The sequence below is a fragment of the Chelonia mydas genome, chromosome 2 (assembly GCF_015237465.2).
Source record: "Chelonia mydas isolate rCheMyd1 chromosome 2, rCheMyd1.pri.v2, whole genome shotgun sequence".
Taxonomy (NCBI): domain Eukaryota; kingdom Metazoa; phylum Chordata; order Testudines; family Cheloniidae; genus Chelonia; species Chelonia mydas.
Genome location: NC_057850.1, coordinates 245027038 through 245046955, shown reverse-complemented (window position 1 = coordinate 245046955; position 19918 = coordinate 245027038). Strand labels below are relative to the sequence as shown.

General features: G+C 41.2%; 1 protein-coding gene across 5 annotated transcripts in view; it reads left to right on the top strand.

The window, feature by feature from the left end:
- DPP6 (dipeptidyl peptidase like 6) overlaps positions 1–19918 on the top strand; it is an 812601-nt gene that overhangs the window by 317494 nt on the left and 475189 nt on the right. Inside the window, exon 1 of one of the 5 annotated variants that reach the window (XM_043541564.1) lies at positions 630–836. The exons of the other annotated variants lie outside the window; for them this stretch is intronic. Within the exon in view, the coding sequence (XP_043397499.1) occupies positions 786–836 (51 nt within the window). The 5' untranslated portion in view covers positions 630–785. Of the gene's footprint in view, positions 1–629; positions 837–19918 lie in introns of those variants that run through there. 5 annotated transcript variants of the gene reach the window in all.

The following is a 19918-nucleotide window of genomic DNA, read 5'->3' as shown; positions in this document are numbered from 1 at the left end:
ATGTCGTTTATCTGGCGGGATGTGACTAGATTGCATGCTGAAGTGATATGATTGCAGTTGTGGGTTTTTTTCTGATAGCTACTAGAGCAATCAGCTGCTATAAAGATCTGCCTCACAGTCAGTACTTGTTCAAAAGAAATAAGAATGTTCTGTAAACAAATTTATTTGCTCATTCCAGAAACGGATGGTGAAATAATGAGTTATATTTTTTACTGAAATTGAGTTTCTAATGCTCTTAATCCTTCGTTTTCCATTTGCTGAATTTATGCCAAGGAACATAATTAAACAAAGTCGAAGCTACTGCATGAAGAAACTCTTCGCATCATTCCACTAGAGATTATTTCAGACATTTTTTAATGTCTGTTCATTTCCATATATTTTGAAGCAGCTTTGGGTTTTATTAATATACGATTAAAGCAATCCCTAAGTAAGTTAAAGCTAAGCATGACAATGTTTCATACCATCACCATTTTCAGTTCATGAGTCTTCTTAAGGTTGGATGTCTGACAATAATATTTTTTTCCCTGACCTAAATCAAGCATTGGATGGATCAAGACTGCTCCCTCTATGATCTCTGTAGAGCGTGGATTTTTTTTAATGTCATGTTCAGCTATTGGTTACTTTATGCTGAGCTGTGAACTGTGTGGTTATTGGAAGCAGCATTAAAAGCTAGGGAGTGCCTCTGTTTTCAAGAATAACTAGCACTTTACTGTTTTGGACATCAAGCTGATGTAGAACATATTTGCTGCTACATAGGATACATATCTGACCTGCAGACATCAGGAATGAACAAAGCAAAATTGTCCAGAGTGAAGAGATTTAAAAAATTGTGGAGGGTGAGTGAAAAATATACATTAGCCTACTCAAAAAAATGTAATGGTAAAAAATAAATTATAAGCAGGTGATCTATTTCAGGACAAATGGCCAGCTGTATGTGCATTAGCTAATCAAACTGAACAACGCAGAATTTGATTGTATATGCTTTGTTCCTTTGCAAATTAATTTCCTTGTAACACATTTTTTGGTAGGCGCGTTTAGCATCAATTTGATATGGTATGAGAAAAGTTTTAGAGAGTTTGAAACAGAAGCAGTGGTTGTACGTAGAAAAAACTTGCGAATACCAGCCTGATTTCTTCCATGTCCTTTAAAAAATAGATTTACTGTAACCTGTGTATAGAATAGCATTTTTTCACTCTCTTTCCACTGACGCTGTATTTCAGAGCTGAGGGTGAGGCTGGTATGAAAAGTAAAACACAGTGTGAAGCAATCTTCTTAGTTTTACCTTCTTGGAAAGTGGAACAAAATAGAACTGTCAGATTGAGGGGGAAGGTTTGAAAAAGCTGAAGTATTTTTTTCTTGCCATTGATAATTAAGTATTTTTGAGATTATCAAGGAATAAATAATCTGCATTACCCACACTGGCATTATACAGATTTCAAATTTACGTTGTTATCCACTGCAATGGTCAAAGGAACTCAAATCTAATATCATAGCATCTTAATCCTAATAGCTCTTGCATCATTTGTGGGATTGTAATAAGATCACAGAGAAATCATACAGACCATTCTTTGGAATAAGTAGGCTGAATTTGATGCAACAAGTGAAATGGTTACATCTGTCACGTCTCCTGAACTATTTTCTTCAGTTTTGGTGGAACAGATTTGGGGTATTTTCTTTATTATGAATGCATATGGCATAAACAGAGATTACTTTAAGAAAGCTTTGAGATAAATTATCTGTATGTATTCAGAATATGGGAACTGTTATCACTTAATGAAACTACATGAAGTGGCTTCGATACAGTTATTAAATAGCATATATATTTTCAGTGACCTAAAGCTATTTTGATTTGCTTCACAATATTTATTTGGCTGTTTAACATTAGTTGTGATATGAGGGTGGTAAATAGATGATTTACATGATTATACAGCTATTTGTAATCAAGAGCAGAATAATATGGGATTTCCCTATTTTTAACAGTCTATCTTGCAAAGACAGTGATGTGTTTATTTAGGTATGTGTTTATAGGAAAATATGCATTACCGCTTGAGTGAAAATTACATTTTAATCACCGTACCATGTTTCAGTTGAACAGAAACTGTTTCCTCGAAAATTAAGGCATATCCATTACACGTAAGTAGACATTATATCATATTAAGTGACATGAGATAATTACTACTGTCAAAGCATAGCACTTAAACGGGCTTAGGAAGCATTTAATTGTAAGCAGGCAAGATGTCCTCCTTAAATAGAAATATTTTATTAACATATAACTTTTTACACTGTTCTGCTGCTCAACATTTAATCTTTTAGCATGGGAAAAGCTGGAAACTGTTTGTAAGAGCTATTCAATTGTAAGAACTTAAGCTTCCTTTATTTAGTGCACATACGGTACTTCCTACCTACCTGAAGCTCTTGTACCATTTCCATCACCCTGGTATCTGTTCTTTTAAAGCTACCTAGTTCAAAATTAATTTCTGGAAAGGAAAGTTTCAGTTTTCAGTTTTATTGTTTGAGGGTTTTTCCTACTTTGGACTATTCCAACTAGAAATACACCCAGGCCTTGCAGAGAGAGTTATTGTGGCTGGAATGAGACTATAATGGATGGACATTTTACCATGAAGCATTTACAGTTATAACAGACCATAATATATTTAAACAGGAGATTATATAGCTGTATAATATGGCACACGGTCCCTTCACCCACTTAACTCTGACTCTTAACTTGCTCAGTATTGATGGCTACAGTTTCACATAATACTGATCATTAACATCCCAAACAGTAGCTCTCCAGAGTTCTTCCCACCCTGTGGAATACAGTAATAAACTGAATCTAATACCAGATAAACTAAATCCTTAATTGTTTTGTGATGATGAATTCACGGGATGATTGCAGAAAGGTTTAGAGAGCCTTCTCCCTAGCTGGTGTTAATAGTGTAGCTACATTGAAACCAGTGTGGTTATGCTATTTTATGCCAATTGAGAGTGTGGTCCATATCGGTAATTATCAACTCCCCTTTTAAAATGTATTAATAATAATAATTGAATGTAGGAAGTGTTTATTAAAATAAGAAAAGTTTCGCAGATAATTCTGAAGTACTATCTCAAATTAATTAAATGAAAACAATGCTTGAATATTATCAATTATATTCACATCAAAAAAGAAAATTGTGTGTTCCTGAATAAACATCTAATTTAAATCAGCAAAAGCCAGTGAAACTTTACCTTTATCCTTTCCTCCGATGTCCACTGAAGTCAGTGGAAAGCCTCCCATTCTCCTCAGTTGAGTCTGGAATCAGGCCCCTGGGTGCACTTTGATCTCCAAAAAGTGGATGATTTATACGACAGTCGGATTTTCAAAAGTGCTCTGCACTCAGTCACTCCCACTGAGGACAATAGGAGTGACTGGATGCTGAGGACTTAAAAAATCTGGCCATATTTGTGCTGCAAAACCAGGGCACAACTAGACTAATTGAGGACAGAGGGACAATTTTACTGCTGCTAGAAATCTGAAGAAACATTTCATCAAGGCTACATTTGTCCCAAGGTTGGAAGTGGGAAGAAACCCTACTGTGTTTGATTCTGAGTGTGTTTGCTTTAAAAAAAATCTGTTTGTAGTAATTAAAAAGATTGAAGATTATAATTAATTTACATATGGGGGTGTCTTGAGGATCTATTAGTAACGTTTGTTAATGTGAGAGAAGTGTTTAGTTAACATTGTTCCGTGCTTTGATACACAGTGCTGAGTATTTAGTTATAAACAAGAAAAGGAATTGTCATGGAATCATATGAAAACTGATATGAAAGGATATAACAGCTTCTTTAAGGCCACTGCAGGCTCTTCTGTAAGCCTTTAATTAGAAAATGTTTAAAGCACTCATTATTTACTCAACAGAATACTCCACTGTGAACGTACTCATAAGCATTTAAGCGCTATTTTAAAATCAGTTTTGACCCAAAAAGCTATTTTGTGCCAAGGTTTTGAAGGGGATGTGTACAGAGTAAATATGCATTATAACTCCTCCTCCAACCCCCCAACCCCCTAGCCCTATAATTTATTTAGAAAAATACTAGTGGTGTTGGGTGAGGCCTTAGCTGCTCTTCAACATCTAGCTCAAGGAACCATCAAGGTTTCCATCAGAAGCCTCTATTTTCGCAGCTTTATAATTTGTTCATAAATCTGTTTTAAGTTGAAAATTGGTATAAAAAGCATCAGCCCTGAAGCAATTTCTCTATGTTTCTTTTTCTCTCCACCTTCAAAAAACAGCCCATGATAAACCTTGGGTTAGTTCAGGGGTGGGCAAACTCTTTGGCCCGAGGGCCACATCAAGGTGCGAAACTGTATGGAGGACCAGGTAGGGAAGGCTGTGCCCCCCAAACAGCCTGACCTCCACGCCCCATCCACCCCCACCCACTGACTGCCCCCCTCAGAACCTCTGAAGCATCCAACCCCCCCCCCCCAGCTCCTTGTCCCCTGACCGCCCCCTCCCAGCACCCCCCACCCCTAACTGCTCCCTGGGACCCCACCCCCATCCAACCCCCCCACTCCCTGTCCCCTGACTGCCCCCCAGTACCCCCTACCCAACCCCCTTTGCTGCCATGTGTGCCGCCGCTGCTGCCCCCTTACCATGCCGTTCAGAGCAGCAGGAGCTCGCAGCCCCACTGCCTGGACGGAGCCAGCCGCGCTGCCTGTGTGGCGGCATAACTGCAGGGAAGGGGGGACAGTGTGGGAGGGTCTGGGGACTAGCCTCTCCGGCCAGGCACTCAAGGGCTGGGCAGGACGGTCCCGCGGGCCAGATGTAGCCCACAGGCCGTAGTTTGCCCACCTCTGGGTTAGCTGCTTTTCAGTAATATGTACGGAGAAAAAAAGTGATGACCCTTTTGTTCCTAAATCCTCAAAACCCCTCTTATTGAAACCTTTTAAAAAATTTGGTGACACTTTTAAAAATACACCCCAATCCTTCACCCCCTCACTCCAAAAAAGGTTAAAAATTTCAGCTCACTATAGGCCCAATCCTGTATTCCTGATTTAGTGAAAACATTGTGACTACAGTGAGAGAGACAAGGTGGGTGAGGTAATATCTTTTATTGGACCAACTGCTGTTGGTGAAAGAGACATGCTTTCAAGCTACACAGCACCCTTCTTTAAGTGACTACAATGGGAGTTTTAACTGACTGCCTTTCTGTTTGAGGGATGTTGCCCTCTACTGTCTCTCTCAGAGACTAAAGGAGTTGCTCCTGATTAGTTACTAAAGGAGACCTCCCTTAGATCATGTAGCAAAGTCCTGTGGTTTTTGTGCTGAAGGAGCAGGATTCTAATACATGTTCCACTGAGGGCATATCTACAAGGAACACTCCAGAAAGTTAAGGTGAATCAACCAAAGAGCTGAAGTGAATTAAACCCCTGTGTGGAATCTCTTGCTCAGTGTTTTACTTCTTTGTAACTTTATCCTCAGTTACACTGAATTAAAGCCACTTTACTACTGAGTGAAAGCATCCAGGGGGGTGAGGAGAGAGTTCACACAGCTTATTATATCCACCTTGACTTCATATCTTTAGGAGATTCACCTTAGCTTTCCTAGGTGCCCCCAGGTAGCCAAGAGTGTGGCTTTATAAAATAGCTGTGTCCATTTCTTTGTAGCACATAAAATAATCAGCAATAGGTTGCATCTGCAACTTTGCTGAGAATTCTGTTGCATCCATGCAGTGTTCAGGGTCTGCCTTTTCCACAATAGCATAACTTCTTCATGAGCCATAACCCGCCCTGTCCAAAGGAGATGTGAGTACATAGGATAAGCTAATGGCGCAAGACTTACACATGGACATACAATGGTTTTGAAGGAAGCATGTTGAATAGAGCATCTGGTCCTTGGTTCCTCTTCCTCCTTTCCCAGTGGTGGCTGCTAAGGAGGGTGCTCACGGGACTAATGTCCACCAGTTACGTAGCCTCTCCTTAATTAAGGAGGTGCCTTTCTTTTCTGTCATCTATCAAGCAGCACCATGGAGAAAGCAACAATGGGTGGGAGAGAGTAGGAGATGAAAGGAGGGACTGGAGGGTTCTCACTCTTCAGTGCAGCACCATAGAGGGCAGGCTAGGAGGGGCCAGCAGCCTCCAGGAGACCTCCTCCTTTGGCCGCATGCAGCAGTGCGGAGATCGCACAGGTCGCCCTGCAGTCTTCTTCGGGGCAGAATCAGAGTAGCCTCCCCGGAGCATTACGCAGGCACTGAACCCTGCCAAGCCTCAGGAGCGCACCAGGGAATGAGACTGCTGAGCCTGAGCAGAGGGAGCAAGGAGGCAGCCGGTAGGGGCTGGTGGTCAGGGTGGGAAAAAGCTTTTCCTGCCCAGGGAAAGGAGTGAGGGTGGGTGTGTGACCTGGCTGGGGAGATGGGCAAAACAGAGGGAAGAGCAGTGGGAGCAGAGCAGGGAAACTATTGGGGGTGGTATCAAAATTCCTTTATTGGGGAGGAGCAAAGGGAAGACCCCCTCCCCAGGCTGATGGGTGTTGGTTAATTGATTTTATCTGGGAGATCGGAAATATTCATGGAGGGGCAGAAATGTATTGAGCGGGGTGGGGCAGTATCCAAGTCTCTTCTCCACTGGCCAACTCTTAATTTGGGCATCAGTCCCCACTTCTTAAAATCCCACATGTGGTGCATATACAGTGCAGGTCAGGATTTGAGAGCCCCCTTCCCAGTGATACGAAGCAGTACATCCTGAATTCAGTTAATCTGGGATTTAGCAAGCCAGAGAGAGATACAGGGCATGTCTGTGTGTCCAGGAGCCTCTACATTGTTTGCGGGAGTATAGGCCTGGGTCAGGACTACGGGATGAGGCTCTATATATACACCTTTGATATCACATGTTTTAAAAGTAAACAGATAATCATATTTTTACCTGCCAATACATGAGAGTCAGGGGCCTGTGTTTCTCCCCTTCAAACAGTCCATATTTTCAGTCTGTGCAAAGGAACCAGAACTCTGCCCCATTAAAATGATGCCCCAGTGTTTGTTCAAATCCACTTGGAAAGTGTTCAGAAGAGTGAACCAGTAAAACTATTAAATATAAAACAATTTTAAAAATGGCAAATAGGTTGTTTATTTCTTTCCTTTTATGATGGTGAAGATGTCAAATTATTTATCTGAGGGAGACCAGTTGGCACCACTACTTTGAATGCAATGCAATTTGCTGCAGAGAATGACGGAAAATAAAACATGCTTTGCTGTAAAACAATAATGCAAAATGTTTTTAATTGCTTTGGCTGGTAATTAGTTCTAGGTAAGAAATTAGATGCTTTTAAATAACATCAGTGTTACATTTCATAAATGTTCAGCTGGGCCCATTTCCTACACGTTATGAAAATACTGGAACACGCCTTAAATAAGCTAGTTCAGTAATAGTTTCAGATGCTGTTGTACATTGCATATTCCAGATCCTTAGTAATGTAACTATTACATTTCATACTTTAACATCTGGTTTTTAGGGCCAGATTGTGAACTCCTTATCTCACGTGTGTGAGCAGTGGACTTTTCATGTGAGTAACTGCTCACCATTGTGAGTAAAGAGTTCATAATCTGTCCTCAAAATTCAGTAGATATTCAGTGTAAAATAAATTGAGCAAACTTCTTCAAGAATTAGTGAGTCTTGTAAGAATTAGTGAACTCTGATCAGGGTGGAATAACTTAAATCACTTGATTTTTTAAAAATCATTGATTTAAATCAGACTTTGTAAATCTCATTTGAAAATATATCCTTCAGTGTTAGCTAGCAACAAATGAAAAGCTATTTACATTTTCAATACAATGCAAACGTATTGTGAATTTTTTTGTACACATGAGCCAAATTTTTTTGAAAATAAGAGCCTAAAGTTAGGCTCCAAAGGGCGATATTTTCAAAAGCACCCAAATAACTTTGGAGCACATGTTGTGTGAGGTAATATATTTTATTATTTTATTTACAGATGTTGATTCAATAACAAAAATATTACCTTACCCACCTTGTCTCTTTTAGGAGCACAAATCCTATAGACTTTGAACTGCAAAGCAACCGCTGATGGAAGAGTGTAGCCTTGTCAAAGCATTTCAGCTTTCTTAACTTGTGGAAGTCCAGTATATCAGAAGATGAGGCAGGTTGCAAATACAGCAGAGACTACTTGATTATCAAATTTGTGTTTTGAGTTTTTGTTCCCAGCAGAAGGATGTTAATGAGGTCCTGGACTTGTCTCCTTTAGCATAGGGTGAGCATTTCAAGTGTGACATCTTGTATTAGAAATCATCTCTGTGTAAAACTGAAACTCTGCTAAATAGGAAACTAACAAATGAAACAAATACAAAACAGCCACATAGCAATTTAACATTACTAAATGGGAAGAAAGTAAAGCATTAGCAACATATAAATAAAAAATATGGTTTAAATATTAAAGATTTTTTTTTGTAAATCATGACTCTTATGCACTCTGATTCTCATTCTAACAGAAGATACTAAGGGAGCTGTAGCTCATGAAAGCTTATGCTCTAATAAATTTGTTAGTCTCTAAGGTGCCACAAGTACTCCTTTTCTTTTTACGGATACAGACTAACACGGCTGCTACTCTGAAACCTGTCAAGATACTAAAAGACACCCATAACTCATCCATTTTTAATTCTTTATTGCTGATGCAGTACTAATGTGTGTTTATAACTATCACTGTTAGCAGTGAAAGCACACTGTATAAAAATAACGTTGGCATTTCTATTTAGCATTCTGATTATGAATGAAAAGATGCTGGGTTTCTGAGGTGAAACCTTGACCCCACTGAAGTCTATGGCAGAGCTCCCATTGACCTCAATAGGATCAGAATTTCACTTCTAATTTTTCCAGTAAGTGCACCCAGTTGAAAAAATGCTGTACCTGAGCTTGGATGCATTGGTTGCACAATCAGGCAGTTCGAAAAAATTTATTCTTATTTAAATGAGAATCAACGTGTTCCTAAATGGTTTAATTTATTTTTAATTGACAGCATTGGAAGCTCAAATGCTGCAGTTAGCCACAAAACAGGAACAAGTGAGCAGCTGCATTTGGAACTCCTTTGCTCTGCATCATCAGCCCTCAGTTGGAGGGACCGTTTTCGAGCACAGCACAATCTCCCTGGCCTCTCTACTGAGACTGTCAGCATGGGATATGTTGTTTTTTGTGATTTGGGCTTCTCTCCATAAGGCACTGCAGGGAGAGAGGCCACTAGTCCACTTCATGTAGGCCTCTGGTTAATTTCAAATGGGGCACTAGATAGCCATGATGATCTTCCAGTGGCTAGCATCCTGGTTCAGAACTACAGCTGTGTCTCATTATCAGGCACTGAAACTAACAGTCCTCCCCCTCCCTTTTTTTTTTTTTTGATAAATAACAAGCAAAACAGGAAACAGACCAAAGTCTTCATAAAACTTCCCTTCTTAAATGTACCGTTTAATTTTGAGAAATTTGTGAAGAGCCTACTGTTGGATGGTGAGATTGGAGTTGTTGAATTAATTGGCAAACAGATGGGCTTAATTTATTTGCATTCAGCAATAATATTTTTACCTGGGATCTTTCTCTTTTTTGTGCTGATGTGACAGCATTAAGTTATAATGCTCTGGTGATAGTATTGTGGCAAATAACGTTCTTCCTTGCTGGCTGGATGCAATATTTCCGGTGTAACAGAAATGAATGCCTGTTACTTGTTTAAATGGTTATTTGTCTGCAGTTTGGTAGCACCTGGGGGGCCCTACTGAGACTGGTATCTCATCTAGGTTGGTACCGCACAAATGGTCTGCAGGACAAGGATTGCCTCATTTTAGGCTTACAATATAAACAGACAATAAGTGAGAAGGGAAACTGAGGCACACACCGCATAATTCACTTGCCCCAGGTCACATGGCAAGCCAACGGCTGAATGACAAATAGAACCTAGGTCTCTTGACTCTCATTCAAGGCTCTTCCCATGAGAACGCACTGCCTCTCAATTAAACAGTTAGGGAGTTCTACGAAATGCATTCTATTATAGCTCATGTGTCCGAGCAACCGTGAATGGTGGGGGCGACGAAGGCCGCAGCCTGAACTGGGGGTGAGGAAAACCACAGCCTGAGCTGGGACACTGATAGGTCCTAGTGGGTCAGTAAAGGAACAGGCATAAAGATGCTAAGAGAAGCATAGTTCAGAGCAGCAGCCGATATGCTACTTCTATAGGCATAGCCTGTGCTTTCCCCACTGCTGTCCTGCAGCAACAAAAAGGTGCGCAGGGAATGGGAGGCAAAAACATCACTTACTGGCTGGTGCACCCTCTCTGGGGCTTAAAGCATTGCAGCCAGTGCTGCTTGGCCAGTCTCAATCACTTGCATTTTTGGAGTGGTGGTCATGTAGCTACAGCTGACTCCAGGGTGAGCAAATGTGGCTGGGATGCTGCCTGAAGTCTCTCTCTCCCCTCCCCAGGGCACACCAAATGGATACCCATAATTTAGCCTTAGGTCTCTCAGAACTCAGCACCAGCATAAATAGATACTGCTTCATTGGCATTGGCCCTTTGTGTTCTCTTGTTAATCATATATACACATAGGCCTATTTGTACAGTGTCTAGCTGTACTCAATCAGCCCCATAGATTATAGAATCATAAGAACAATGGGGAGTCTGGTGGCACCTTAAAGACCAACAGATTTATTTGGGCATAAGCTTTCGTGGTAAGTGGGTTTTTTACCCACGAAAGCTTATGCCCAAATAAATCTGTTAGTCTTTAAGGTGCCACCGGACGCCTTGTTGTTTTTGTGGATACAGACTACCCCTCTGATACTTGAGAATCATAAAATGTAGGACTGGAAGGGACCTCGAGAGATCATCTAGTCCAGCCCCCTGCTCTGAGGCAGGACCAAGTAAACCTAGATCATCCCTGACGGGTGTTTGTCCAGCCTATTCTTAAAAACCTCTGATGATGAGGATTCCACAACCTCCCTTGGAAGCCTTTTCCAGAGCTTAAATACTCCTGTAGTTAGAAAGGTTTTTTTCCTAATTTATAACCTAAATCACTCTTGCTGTAGCTTCAACCCATTATTTCTTGTCCTACCTTCAGTGGATACAGAGAACAATTGATCACTGTCCCCTTTATAACAGTCCTTAACATAGATGAAGACTGTTATCAGGTCCCACCTCATTCCCTCCTCAGTCTTCTTTTTCTCAAGACCAAACATCCCCAGTCTTTTAAAATCTTTTTTCATAGGTCAGGCTTTCTAAACCTCTTATCACCTTTGTTGCACTCCTCTGGATGCTCTTCAGTTTGTCCACATCTTTCCTAAAATGTGGTTACCCAGAATTGGACACAGTACTCCAACTGAGGCCTCACCAGTGCTGCGGAGAGTGGGACAAATTACCTTGTGTCTTACATATAACACTCCTGTTAATACATCCCAAAATAATATTAACCTTTTTTGCAGCTGCATCACATTTTTGACTCATATTCAATTTGTGATCTGCTATAACACTCTGATGCTTTTCAGAAGTACTACAACTTAGCCAGTTCTTTCCCAGTTTATAGTTGTGCATTTGATTTTTTTCCTTCCCAAAGTGAAGTACCAGACTTTGCACTTATCGTTATTGAATTTCATCTTGTTAAATTCAGACCAATTATCCAATTGGTTAGGGTCACTTTGAATTCCATTATCCAAGTCATTAATGAAAATATTAAATAGTACTGTACACAGGCCTGACCTCTGTAGGACCCAACTAAATATTCCCTCCCAGTTTGAGAGCAAACCTCTGATGATTACACTTTAAGTATGGTCTTTCAATGAGTTGAGCACCCATTTATAGTAATTTCATCTAGATCACATTACCCTTGTTTGCTTATGAGAATGTCATAGAGTCCCACATGTGGGACTGTGTCAGAAGCCTTACTAAAATCAAGATATATCATGTCTACTGCTCCCTCATCCACTAGGCTGGTAACCTTGTCAAAGAAGGAAATTAGGTTGGTTTAACAGCACAAAGTCAATGAGACTTGTCTTTCTACATCCCTCAAGTGCTTTTGAAAACTTCCTTCAGTAGATATTGGGCTCAAAACGGGTATGTGGGCAAAATTCGATCACTGGTGTTATACAGGAGGTTAGAGTAAATGATCTAATAGTCCCTTAGTTTTATATATGTACCTAGATAGGTAAATAGGATGTTCAAGTCCCCAGCATCCTGGGTCCCTATCACTGTAGCATTGAAGTACTTTTTATAGTCCGATAGTGAATACACCATATTTCAGTATTAACTCTGTAAAAGTTTCATATTAATTGAGGGAGACTTCAGAACTCGATTCCCTAAAAGAGAGGATAAGCGAGGCCATTTCTGCAGCTATGTTGTGTATCTCTTTGCACACCGTGCTTCAAAGAGGTGCTGCTAAGAAATATGACACAGAGAATTCCAGCTCTCGATTTCAGCTGTATTTCCTGTCAGCTCTGCCAGTATCACTTGCTTGCACAGAAAATGTGGTGTTAATGTTGAACATTATTAGGAATAAATTTAGTTATTTTTACAACAAAATAAAACGCAGCTGAGATTTTTTGTATAGGGCACTTGAATGTCTCCCCACAATCACTGAACGTATGGTAACTCGTAAATTCTTTATAGTTTAGATTCTTCTTTGACAGCTTTTTCCCCTTTAAATATGATCTAGATTTTGTTGTTTTTAAGTTTTCTAATTAGCTCCCTTTTCTTAGATGTTGCACAACCTGGTATGTGAAATAGTCACTGAAATTAGGGATGGAAGAGACCTGTTAGATAATCCCGTCCAGCTGCGAATTAGTGCAGGTTTGCTTTCTAATGTGCATTTTTAGTCTTGTGCAATCTGGTTTAAAATGTTGCAACCTATGGCTGTGATCTTGCAAAGACTTAAGCACATGCTGAACCTGATGCACTGTAATTCCATTTCAGTGGCGATATTCACAGTGCATAAAATAAGGAGACGTGTAAATCTTTATAGGATCAAGTCCTATGTAGCTTACTCGCACTGCCCTGGGATGCTTCTGTAGCCTAGTACTCTGCTTCTCACAGTTGCAGTTTTCCTTATCAGTTTCATCCCTTTATACGTTGTAAATATAGAAACAATAATATTCATATAATAAATACCTGCTCTCCAATCTGGCTTTTATCTTGTGTGCCATAGCCAAGTAGTTGAGCTTGGCCGATGTGGGTTCTGTGAGAGGAGACATCTGTGACTGGTGCTACAACTCTGGGGCTCTCTCCTACTCTCCCTGCCCTATTAGGATTTGCATAATGGTGGACCTGCCTTGTCTCACACAATGCTCAATTGCTGAAGGATGTGCAAGAAACCTCTGCAGAGCCTGAGCTTCAAATCCTCCCCCCCAACCCAGTGCTGCAGAACTGCACAGATGACACTGCATTTAGGGCCCTTCTGTGCTGCAGTGTGGAGACGGGATTAATCCATTGGTGTCTACGCCCTTCAAATATTTGTAGACTGTTATCATTTCCCTCCGTTGGCCTTCTCTTACCCAAGCTCCTGTCTGGATATTTAGCTCTTTTAATCTGTCATTGTAAATCAATACCTCCAGCCCTGGATTGCTTTTGTTGATCTTTTGTGATCTCCCACCAGTGTGTCAGTCTTGAAACATGGTGTCCAGAACTGAATGCAATACTCCAGGAATGAAATCCTGGCCCCACTGAAGTGAATGGCAAAATTCTCATTGATTTCAGTGGGCCAAGGATTTCATGTTTCACATGTTAATGCCAGCACCACATAGAAGACGATTGCCTCTCTGCTTCATGACATAATTTCTCTAAGTGGTTAGTTCAGATTTCCATTGGCCTTTCTTTGTGCCGTATAGTATTACAGATTGTTGTTTACCTTATTCTCTGCTATGAATTCCTAGGTCTCCTTCACTGCTATTGTTTCCTGGATCTCTCCTTCCTATTATGTGTAGAGCAACAAAAGTGGTCAGGGAGTTGGAGTGATAAGTGTATGATAAAAGACTGAAAGAGCTAAATATGCATATAGTGGCTTGGCTAAGTGACGACTAAGAGAGACAGGTTATAACAGCCGGCAACTATCTGAAGGACAGAAACACCAAGGAAGGTGAGGAAATATTTAGTGTGGTACATCAACGTATAATGTAGAATAAGAGATGAAATTTTAAAGGAAAATGCTGCCTGAGAGCTGCCTGGAAGAACTACTCAGCTATAGACTAGTCTCCCAAGGGAAATGACAAAATCCCTATTCCTTTATTTGAAATTTCTAAAACTGGACTGAAAGAAATACTAGAATACTGATTTTAAGGGAACAATTTTGCAGTAGCAGGGTTATGGACTGGATGATCTAATGATTCTTTTCCATCCCTACCTTCAGGGATCCGATGGTTCTCTGAATTTACCAACATCTACTGAGGATAAACACAATATAAGAGATGTTATATGATGCATTGAGAATATTCCGAACTTGGGGAATAAATTGTAGCCGCTGAAATTAATTCTGGCCTTCGTAATCAATTATTACATCTAATCATATCCTCAGCAAAGCAATTCAATATTGTTTCTCTTGATGCTTAGAAAAAAAGTTTCTACCTGTTTCTAACAGTAGTTTTTATTCCAAGGTGCTGTGATAATTCTAGTATAAACAGTATCAGTGCAGTATAACCAATATAAATATCATGGAAATGCTCTTTCTAATTACCTGTAGGAAAGACTAATATTTAGCCCTTGCACAGTGTTTTAAATTTTCAAAGTGCAATATAATCATTAACTAATTCTTACAGCAGCCTTCTAAGGTAGACATCAGTATCCTCATTCTGCAGACTGGAACAGTAGGATAGAGATTAAGGACAAAACCTTCAAAGATGGATGCCTAAAGTTTGGCAGGGTAATTCACATGGAAGTTATTGGGTGCTGCAGGTGCTCAGCACTGCTCAAAACAAGGTCACTTTGATTTGGGTATCTAAATATGGGTGTAGATACCCTATTTTAGACCTTCAGGTTGTAAAATTTATTCCTTAGACACTGGCCCAAATCTACAGGAGTCTGTACCAAAACTAGGATTAGAACTCAGAAATTCTGGCTCTGTCTTGTGTTCAAATCCCATGGATAAGGATCTCCATCCCTCTAGTGATGTCAGTTTCTTCAAAGGTTTCCCAAGGGGCTACCCATATACAATAACAATTCTCAAGGGAGAGAACATGCATTACTGCAGTGAGGGAGGGGTGTTTTGACAGAACTTCATATGCTATAGACATTGCTGGAACGGGTTTCTCTTAGTGTGAATGGGAGGCAGACGAACTCCTCTCAAGTGATATGAACACTCTGAAGGTTGAAAACCTCTCTCAGCAGTGCCAGATCTTTGAAGTGGAGACCTTCACAGTGTGAGGGAATGTTTGAAGTATGAACTCCGCTCTGCTCAGGACACCCACCCAGCACTGATCAGTGGGACTGTACAATGAATGATAACAGCTGCACCACCGTTTTTCTTTATACTTCTACATTTTTAAATGTCTCTTTATGGCTGCTGGTCTCCCAGGCTTCACGGCAGTAATATGGGGCCACTGAAGACCTCCCACTTACTAGATGAAATATTGCAAGCCATTCCTATGGTGGCATTCAGTGTCTTGACCCATACACCCGCAACTCCTTGGCATGGGGTGGGGGCACATTATCCTCTGGCTGGCTGACACTTGAAGGGTAAAAGTGTAAAGAGGCCACACGACCCAGAGCCAGATCCTGGGTTGGTGTAAATCATTGTAGTGCTGCTGATTGAATGGAGCTATGCTGGGTTACACCACCTCAAGGTCTGGCCCCGTGTCTCCCTGGCTGGTGGTATGAATAGGGAGCGTATCTGGGAAGATAAAAAGGGTTCCTGGGGTTGAAGATTCCACCATTTGGCAATTATGGGGAGGAGCACCCCGCTCTGTTTGGGAAAGCCCTCCACAAAGGTGCTGGGCAATTGCCACCTCCTATGATCAAGGACAGGAGCCTCACCACTCATCTGCCTGCACTGATAGGCTGTGCCCTTGCATGAACACAAGGTCAATGACCCAGCTTATGACTGTCGTAGTTCCCATTGGATGCGCAGGTCCAGCAGTATCATGCTACAGAGGCTGCGGTGGCAGGCATGACGTAGGTGGTCTGGCTATCTTCTGAGTAGGCTATTCTTGAGTGAGAGACAGCATCCTGTGTCTGGAAGGCCACAGATAACTAAAGCACTTCCTGTATTGGGCAAGACCAAGGGGAATGCAAGGCAATTGGGAGTGGCTCTATAATATTTTAGCAGAGAATGAAATGATACTTGGCTACAGACATTATAAAGTACTCATGGAGCACTGACATTTTTCCATAGGCAAAAATTACCCCATAAATCTATTTTTTCTTAATGTATCCTCCTTTCTCACCAGTAACCATAAAATAATTATTCTATTAAAGAAATGGAGAAGGTGATGACAACTCTTCAGGAGATTGGGTGATCTGATTGGCTGAGCATCTGTGAATGCTCTAATTGAAGCAGAATATTTAAACGTTTATTTTAAATTTCCTGTTTCAATTAGAGCCTTGCTGCAATCCATATTTAGACTTCATTTTCAGCCAGAGCCGCCATTCTTTCTGCTTCTCTTGTCACAAAACGGGATCAAGAAAATGGGTCACAGGTGTTTTGATCCTTCTCACAAAGTTCTTTGCTTTTATAGGCTCCTGTCACAACCATAATGTGTTTTCACAATCCTGAGGAAGATGTCTCGAGGTGCCAGACAGGGGCATTGTAACTTGGCCTACTGCAAAGAAAAAGATATTAGGTTCCAATAAAAAAAGATTGGTAATGTAAAAAGTGCTCTGAATGCTTTCAAGGATGCCCTGAAGAGGAGGGCATTATTGGTCAGATCTCTTACCCCAGAGAGAAAGCGCAATGTTGACTTATGAATATTGTTTCTGCATTTCACATACACAGCTTGGAAATGTCCTCCTCATAGCTTAGTATGTTATGAGGTTATTGTTAATTTTTTAGGAATATGCGATTTCCCTTAGGATGAATGACTGCATTTGAGCTACTCCTGTTCTACGCAAGTGGTGAGCAAGATCAGAATCAGGCCCCTGAAACTTCCATAAGAGTTTTGGTTGCACAACAAATGCAGTAGCAACTGCTTTGCTATTACCATGAGGGCCACTAAGGCTGATGCACAAATATAAGTTATCCCCGACCCGTGTGTAATAGTTCCCTTATGTTCAATAATGGAAAGTGTAATGAAGGGAACAGAGGTATAGGTTTGAAGAAAGTTATGCCTCAGAGCTCCAGACAATTTTCTGGTTGGCCTACATACTGTGTTTATATCTACCAATTATCCATAAATATTCAGATAGAAAGCTCCTTGCCTGACCAGAGGATCTTGAGATATAATTTATTATGAGTGCATATTCTGTTTATATAACTTTTTTTTCACTTTTGCATAACCACAGCTTCCCTGTGATATTTCAAGCCCTGCATATTTCAGAGACCCCAGGGTGATTTAGCCCATCGGGATACATTATGGATAGTTACTCAACTCATGTCTCACTTCTGCACTCTATAATAAGTACTGAGCGATTGCTCTGTGTTTATGTAATTTGTAAAATGGATCTGCTAACTAAACGTCTGACTCACTGACAAAGGAAAAGGAAAGACAAATTAAATGTCCTATGCAATGGTTAACTGCACAGCACTATTTGGGTATTAGAGATCTACCTAGCAGACTCTGGGAGCATCTGAAGCTAGCACACTTTTGAAGCTGCAGTCTCTTTATTTGTCATCACGCACATGTATCAGATACAACCTATTTTAAGTGAGGTGAACTTATGAAGGTGCAACTTCTCCTGCCCACATGGAAGTGCTGGTTGTAGAAGCCCACCCTTCTCCCTGGATCCCCAGGGATGTCCCTCTGCTGAGACTCTGCAGAATCTGTGGTCCAGAGTAACGGGCACAGGTAGTGAGAAACAAGGCACTGGCTGCTCTGTAGAAAACCCAGGTGCGGTATTAATATTGCTGAAAACCATAACTCCTGAGGAATCCTCTTTATGACAGCTCCTGAGCAGCCACAGCATCCTAGAGTCATACTGGCGAGGGATGGAAGAGTGATGTTGCTGAGGGATGTCTAATGAAACCTACCCAGTGTATTGTTTTTGTAAAGAACAATACTGATCCTTTCTTTCCGAAGAGAATTGTTCAGTAGTATATTTTACTGCAAGGTGGCTATTCCTGAGGGGTGGAATCACTTAATAGACTGGAGATTTACAGTATTTTGTTAATGTGTATTGTGACAAAGCTCTGTCCTTGTCTCCGTGGGTCCCACATTTCCTGGCAGATTTCACGAGTCTCAGAGGCTCACTGTGACCCTCCACGTAACCCTTCTCTCTCTAGAGACAAGGGTCACAGTCTACTGAGCCATTTTCATCATAAGCCAGTGAGAGAGGTGAGGAGAAGCTATCCTCCTTTGCACATTCTCTGTTGTCTCCCAGTCTCAGTGATTAATTGGGGGGATGGGGGGGCAAAGGGGGGGGAACCCAGGCCCACCCTCTACTCCGGGCTCCAGCCTAGGGACCCTAATAGTATCAGCTATGGTAGCTGACCTTTTAGAAACATGACACATACAATTCCCTGGGCTACTTCCCCACAGCAGCCCCCACTTCCTCAGGCTCCACTTCACCCTTACCTCAGGGCCTCCTTCTTTGTACCTGATATGGTGTATACTGCTCAGTCTCTCCAACAGCACAACTTCCTCCCAGAACTCCTGACATCCACACCCACCTGACTAACTAGGAGGCTTGTAACTAACTAGTTTCAGCCAGTCCCTGATTGGCTTCAGGTGTTCCAATCAACCTAGCCTTCTCCCTGCCTTCTGGAAAGTTCTTAATTGGCCCCAGGTGTCTTAATTGACCTGGAGCAGCGGCCATTTAACTTATCCTGGTTCCAGGGATTTGTTTAGCCTGGCGCTAATATATCTATCTCCCACTACTTTTCTATAGCCATCTGGCCTTGCCCCGTCACAGTATGTGCATCTCCTATATGATAGGTAGTGCAGGAGAAGACCTTTTTAATTAAAAGGCAAGATATAATGTTAGGTGGTATAAAGGGGTGACTATATATGGTCACCCCCATGGCATCAGCAATGACTCCCTCCCATAAAAGAAAACCACCTTTGCCTTTAGTTATCTTTTCTCTCTAGGGGCCAGTCTTTTTTCTCCCAAGTCAACTGATTTTTCAGAAACCACAAAATCCCAGTAAGGTGCTATAGCCTCCCCTCAGAAGCCTCGCCTGTTCTGGGAAAATGCATAGTGTTAGACACCTTGTTAATATATGTGTTCTAAATTCTATTATTGGACTGTAATTTTGCTCTTAATGTGAACAGGGACAACTTAGCAAAACAAACAAAGTTTCCCTAGGTTTCTATGACTTGTTAACCACACCCAGACAACACATTTTGAAACATGGCTTTTCCTTGTCTAAACTAGGTGCTAAATCCTGTTTAATGTATTTGTTCTCATGCCCGCACTGGGAAAACTCATCATGATGCGAAACAAGTCCAATGGATGCACATAACTCCTGTTGATATTTAACAAGAGCGACATGCAGGTGAGCTACTCTCAGTGGCTCAGTGCCTTAGGACTGGGATGCAGAGCCTCTCCCATCCGGTCCAACAGTTTACATCCAGATCAGTCGTAGCAATCCAGTTGCTGCTTGTCGGGCAATGTGAAGTGTTCCAGGTGGGCCAGTGACAGTGCCACAAATACCACCATTCTAACTGGCACTAATCACCAGCCTCAGCAGCTTGAACATTCATGGAGTCTGAACTTAAGTTAGAAATTGTCCCTCCAAAATAAGGTGGAGCCACATTGTTTGGCCAGAGCGGTCAAGCTTGTATTGCCACTGTTTTGTTATTTTGTTGATTTCAGCCTCCAGGGCTGTCAGTCTG